We start from the raw sequence: 6,761 nt of genomic DNA, 5'->3' as shown, positions 1-6,761 counted from the left end.
GGGAGCTGTGTTACAGATGCCTATACAGCCTACATTAAACAATGTGCTGACTTTATACCAACCTTCATGCAAGGAGTTGCCATAGCAGCTGCCTTAACAGGGGAAAGCCCTCTCTGTTGTATGCAAACTATGACTCAGAAAGGAAAGAGAGCTGTGAGAGCAGATGGTGGAAATGCCTGTTTTTCTTGTGGACAACAGGGACACTTTAGTAGACAATGCCCCAATAAAGCCCCAGGGCAAGCTAGACAGCCAACACCTCAGATTTTCCAACAAGTTCAGCCACAAAATATGAAAGGACCTCCAGAGTCTTTATGCCCTCATTATCAAAAATGTTTTCATTGGGCTAAAGAGTGCAGATATGAATTTCATAAAAACGGCCAGTTTCTGGGACAACCTCAAGTGACATTACCGACGCAGATATCACAATGCCCCGTGCTGACCCCCACAGCTAATCCTCCAGTTCAGGGAAATGGGCAGCGGGGCCTCCCCCAGGCCCCAACAATGATGGGGGTCAGCACTCTGAACGCTTTTATTCCCTTCGTCCCATCTCAAGCCTCCTCTGAACCACTCCAGGGAGTTCAGGACTGGACCTCTGTTCCTCCACCACAACAATACTAGCTCCAGATGTACCAGTCACTCTTATCCCAACGAGAATTAAGGGACCTCTGCCAGAAGGAATTGTGGGGCTAATTTTAGGACGAAGTTCCCTTTCTATACAAGGCTTGTCAGTTATTCCTCTGGTAACTGATTCAGATTATGAGGGGGAAATAAAGGTTATGATTGACACCCCCACAAAAACTCACTTTATAACTAAGGGTCAAAGAATAGCTCAATTGTTACTGTTACCATATTAATCCTTAGGGAAAACAGTAACCTCAGCCCCACAAGGCGAGGGTGGCTTTGGTTCTAGTGACATGGCCTTTTGGTTGCAGGAAATTACATCTAATAGACCTATGCAGCAACTTATAGTGGAAGGGATAGCCATAGAGGAGCTCTTAGATACTGGAGCAGATGTCTCTTGCATTGCTGGAAAATATTGGCCCTCTTCATTGCCAATACAAGTGACACTGATCACCTTAGTAGGAAGTGGAAAGGCCCCACAGGCTGACAAGAGTAGAAAAATTCTCCATTGGTCAGATGGACAAAACAATACTGGAATTTTTCAACCTCATGTAATTCCAGCTATTCCCTTTACTCTATGGGGGAGAGATGTCCTGGCTCAAATGGGAATATTATTATTTAGTCCTGACAATAAGGTCACTGATCAGATGTTAAAAATGAAATATAACCCTCAAAAGAGTTTGGGCAAAGCTGACCAAGGAGTTCAACTCCCAATTTCTTTACAACCTAATAAAGACAGAAGAGGATTTGGATATGAGCCTGACTGTGAACTATCAAATTTGTCTTAGGGGCCACTGTTGAAAGGGCTGCAGACCCCATAACATGGAAGTCTGATATTCCAGTGTGGATAGAACAATGGCCTCTTCCATCTGAAAAATTGAAAGCAGCCCAAGCATTAGTTAAAGCTCAACTAGAGTTGGGACATATAGAAACTTCTAATAGTCCTTGGAACTCTCCCATTTTCATTATCAAAAATAAATCTGGAAAATGGAGATTGTTACAAGATTTGAGAGCCATTAATGAGACCATGCAAGATATGGGGGCCCTACAACCAGGACTGACTTCTCCCGTAGCAGTCCCAGTTCAGGCTGCTGGCATGGTTATAGACTTACAAGACTGTTTTTTCAACATCCCCTTAGACCCTAAGGACAGGCCCCGATTTGCCTTTAGCTTACCTTCAGAAAACTTGAGAAGACCTTATCAGAAATTTCAATGGAAAGTGTTGCCACAAGGAATGAAAAACAGTCCAACATTGTGCCAAAAATTTGTTGACATGGGCTTGATACAGGTCAAACAAAAATATCCTTCTATCTACCTGATCCATTACATGGATGACTTATTGCTGGCACATCAAGATAGAAGTTATTTACAGCAAGTATTACAAGAAACAATTAAGGCTTTGACTCTTTATGGCCTACAAGTGGCACCTGAAAAAATACAGACTAATCAACCCATTAATTAAGTGGGTTGAGTCATTCACACTGATCTAGTGACTCCCCAAAACATCCAATTACGAACAGATTCCTTGAAAACTTTAAATGACTTTCAAAAGCTCTTGGGGGATATAAATTGGATTTGGCCCTTTCTGAAACTCACAACTGCCGAGTTACAACCCCTGTTTGAAATGCTCAGGGGGAATAGTGACCCCACCTCAGAAAGAACTCTAACACCGGAAGGAACTTTAGCCCTACGAAAGGTAGAGGAGGCCTTAACACAACACCAATTACATCGAATAGATTATTTGATGCCCTGGAATCTTCTAGTCCTCCCTACACCTGTCACCCCCACAGGCTGTTTATGCAATTAGGACCTCTGGAATGGTTACACCTTCCTGCCACTCCCAAAAAGATTATTGCTTCTTCTCCAGCCTTATGTGCTCAATTGATAGCAAAGGTGAGAAAAAGCAGCATAGAGTTATTTGGAAAGGAACCTGTTAACATAATGATTCCTTATACTAAAGATCAATGTGATTAGCTGTTTCAAACAGATGATGAATGGCAGGTCTCTTTTGCAGGTTACTCAGGTGCTGTGTCTTTTCACCTTCCTAAACACCCCATACTACAATTTATCAAGAGACATCCCTTTATCTTTCCCACTAGATGTCAGAAGGGGCCCATAGCTGGAGCAACGTTAGTATTTACAGATGGTTCCTCCAATGGGAGGGCAGCCTTAGTCATGGGAGCAATTGTAAAACACAACAGACTAATGAAACCTCTGCTCAAAGGGCTGAGTTGATTGCTGTAATTACAGCATTTAGAGAACTGTCTAATAAGAAACTCAATCTTTACTCTGATTCACAATACATAATTCGTCTGTTTCCTCAAATTGAAACCACCACTATCCCTGTTTATAAGACCATAATTTTGGGGCTGCTTTGTCAATTACAAGAATTAATTAGAGAACGTTCCCACCCCTTTTATGTGGGACACGTATGTGCACATTCAGGTCTTCAGGGGCCCGTCCACGAGGGCAATGAATTAGCTGACCAGGCAACAAAGATAGTTGCTTGTTCAGCCATAGAAGAGGTCACCCAGGCTCATCAGCTACACCACCAAAATGCTACAGCCCTTCGTTATCAATTTCAAATTTCTAGAGAAGCCGTAAGACAGATAGTGAGAAGTTGCACTGCCTGTCCCGCTACTATGCCCAGCCTGCCCATGGGAGTAAATCCCCAAGGTCTTCGCTCTAATTGTCTGTGGCAGATGGATGTAATTCGTGTTCCTCAATTTGGAAAGCTTTCCTTTGTACATGTGTGTGTAGACACTTTTTCTCACGTTATTATGGCTACTGCCAGAACAGGAGAAGACTTTAAAGATGTGATTCAACGCTTGTTTGTCTGCTTTGCTTATATGGGGCAGGCTTTAGAGCTAAAAACAGACAATGTACCTGCATATACCTCTAAGGCTTTTCGAGATTTCTGCAAAACCTTTCAAATTAAACATTGCACAGGTATTCCGTATAATCCTCAGGGTCAAGCCATTGTTGAGAGAGCCCATGAGACCCTGAAACAACAATTGGAAAAATTACAAGGTGGAGAGCTCAAATATAGCTCTCCCCATCATTTACTAAGTCATGCTCTATTTGTAATAAATTTTCTCAATTTACACTTTCATGGCGAGTCACCATGATGAGACATTGGAGTGATGATAAACAGAAAATTTTACCACAGGTTAAATGGAAGGACTTGCTTACAGGACAGTGGAAAGGTCCTGATATTCTCTTAACTAGCGGTCGAGGATATTCTTGCATATTTCCACAGGACACTTCACCTCCTTTGTAGATTCCTGATCGTCTGATTCGGCATGTACCGCAAGCAGCCTCAGCCCCGACCTCCACCAAGGCGGATGAGCCCCAGCTTCCGAGTCAAGATGGGTGATGAATCTCCCCAGTAGCCCAGATGAGACCACTTTCACTCCGTGAGAAACCTTGTAAACGTTCAACTCCCCATCCGCGCTCGCCTCCTCCCTCCTATCAACGTGCTCAATCGACTCTTGCAGCATCGATACCGACCTGGGGCCAACTTAAACATCTTACCCAGGAGGCTGAACAGCTCATCCTAGGACAGGGAAGCGTGGTTACCCCCTCTACCCTATTTGTAGCTATGTTGGCTCTCAATGCATGCCAGGTACAAATGGTCTCCTCTTTCTCTACACAATATTTGGCCTATGTTCCTAAACCGCCTCTGTTCCATCCCATAACCTATGAGAGACAAATACCCATAACAAACGACAACTCCCAATTACTTGGAGGCATTGCTGGATACTAAGTTAAACACAGCTTTAACAGAAATTTTTCTTCCTGTGTACTTCCACTAGCCCCACCATATGTTTTGACATTAATCCCTCATTCCGTGTAACAGGCCAATTACCCTTAACAGAGATACATGGTTGCATTAGTACCTCCATAAAAGGGCTTCTCACTGACTCTCCTAATGGTATCTGGAGAGATTTGTGGTCATTACAACTTCTCTTACCCAGAGATACAGATCCTAGAATTCAAAGGTCTACTGGCCACCCTCAAGGATATCCTACTTGTCCAGGGTCGCCCCCTGAAAAATTGCCTACACATAATGATTGGATATTCATAGACAAACGGGCCAGGTTCCCCAAGTGGAGAGAATGTATGTATCTCTCAAAAATCATAATGGATATACCCTCCTTTGCAGGAGAGGTATTTGATTGGAGCTGCCAGGATCCCACAAAAGATTATAGAGATTATTTACATGAGGCTGAAAGGTATCAATGATCTCATCACTACATTCCCTCTGATCTAGGAGTAACTCGGCATATGAATGGTGGGATTCCTCCTATTCTTTCTACTGACTCTGGTAAAATCCAGCCTCACTTGTGGCAGGCAGTTGTTGCTTTAAATCCCATCACGTTACATAGACCAACAGGACATGATACTTACAAAGTTAAGGGTTGTGTTCCAGCTCCCTGTGTTTTTCTTGCTGCCCCTACCTACAGTCATGCTATGGCTATTCTACCACCCACCGGGAATAATTCCATACACAATATTACCTGTCTCAATTGTATTTTAACAAACTGCTTGTCTCCTGGTATGGATGTTGAGACTGTTATGATTCTGCAACAACCTCCTTATCTTATGTTGCCTGTAAACTTACCTGAACCTTGGTACGATGATGCTGGTTTGCTCACCTTGAAGCAGGCTACAGACCTTTTACAGTGACTGTGCCGATTTGTAACTGCTCTCATCTTAGCCATCTGCTTTAACAGCGTTGGCCACCTCACTCACTGTTTCTGCTATTGCCCTAATGAAACAAATACACACTGCTTCCTATGTTGATGATCTATCTAAAAACATAACTTTAGCTTTGGCCACACAAGAGACGATAGATAGAAAATTAGAAGCAAAGGTAAATGCTCTTGAAGAGGCAATGTTCCAGATCGGTCAGGAACTCACAAACCTCAAAGTTAGGCCAGCTCTTCATTGCCATGTGTCCTATAGATGGATTTGTGTAACTCCTCTTCAAGTAAATCAATCCTTACACTCTTGGGAGAGGATTAAGAATCACATCCAGGGACTATGGAATCATTCTGACCTCAGTTTGGACCTCAATGAGTTACATGAACAGATTCAAGAAATTAATCAGGCTGAAAAGTCCTTTTCCTCCTCTGAAATGGCTTCCAATTTCCTTACCTCTCTCACCTCCTACATAGGCAGACAAGATTGGCTATCCTTTATTACTACTGTCGCCATTACTATTGGTGCCTTACTTATATGTCTTTGTCTTTTTCCAGTCTTCATCAAAATAAGATACAAGTCAATCTCTCAAGATTCTGCGGAATTGCATCTCTTGGCCTTAAAAAATAGAAAAGGGGGAAATGCCTGGAGCCGTGTTACCGATGCCTATACAGCCATCTGACAGGGTCTGGGCTGAGAAGGGCTGAGGGGTGCAGGGACGCCCCTCGGTGAAGAGTGGTCAGCTAACACCCCTGATATTTTCTGAAATGTATGCATGATTTCTATCAAGGTTATGACTATACTTGTTCCTGCTTTTTATTCTTGAAGATATACAATTTAACTTAGCTTTTCAGCCTGCTGCCTTACTAGCAAAATGATATTTTCTCCAGGCAGTGTGCTCAAGGGACAATTAGCCCTACCTCCTGAAAGACAAAGGAATGCTTTCACCCCCTAAGGGGCGTGGGAATGTAAAGAATTTTAACTGCCCACTGAGAATGCACATAGCCCTGGGGATAAGATACCCAGGAGTTGCCTTTTGTTCCCATTAACCATCTACACTAATGGCGTGGATGATTGAGGGAAGCAGGGGTGGCTCCCCCAGGATGTAAACAGACAGAATGCTGTCCTGTCTGGAGGTATGGACATTCTTTCTTTGATTTGACTTTACCATGAATTACAACAGATGTCAGGGTACCTTTCTCTTTTAGCTTAGAGACAATAAACAATAGTTAATTGCTGAGAAGAGGATCATTAACCTTATGCTCTATAGAATGGAATGCTAATAAATATTCTTATGCTCGTTTTTTACTTCCTTATCTCTCTGAGAACATTTGTAGAGCTATTTCTGTACTAATCCTGAAAAATATAAAAACAACACTTGTGCACAGTAAAGTTAGCCTTGATTACACCAACTCAAGTCTTACATCTCTTCCCTC

At 42.8% G+C, this 6,761-nt stretch overlaps 1 protein-coding gene across 1 annotated transcript; it reads left to right on the top strand.

The window, feature by feature from the left end:
* The first annotated feature begins 914 nt into the window (after positions 1–914).
* LOC139044941 (endogenous retrovirus group K member 10 Pro protein-like) lies at positions 915–1,409 on the top strand. The gene has a single exon (XM_070506534.1). The coding sequence runs from the start codon at positions 915–917 to the stop codon at positions 1,407–1,409; it is 495 nt and encodes a 164-aa protein (XP_070362635.1).
* The last annotated feature ends 5,352 nt before the right edge of the window (positions 1,410–6,761 follow it).

The sequence above is a fragment of the Equus asinus genome, chromosome 3, assembly GCF_041296235.1.
Source record: "Equus asinus isolate D_3611 breed Donkey chromosome 3, EquAss-T2T_v2, whole genome shotgun sequence".
NCBI classification, from domain to species: Eukaryota; Metazoa; Chordata; class Mammalia; order Perissodactyla; family Equidae; genus Equus; species Equus asinus.
Note: the sequence above shows the minus strand (reverse complement) of the source record. Positions and strands in the feature narration are given on the sequence as shown.

Coding starts and splice junctions, on each gene's coding strand:
- LOC139044941 (XM_070506534.1), top strand. CDS start 915: ATGGCCTTTTGGTTGCAGGAAATTACATCTAATAGACCTATGCAGCAA.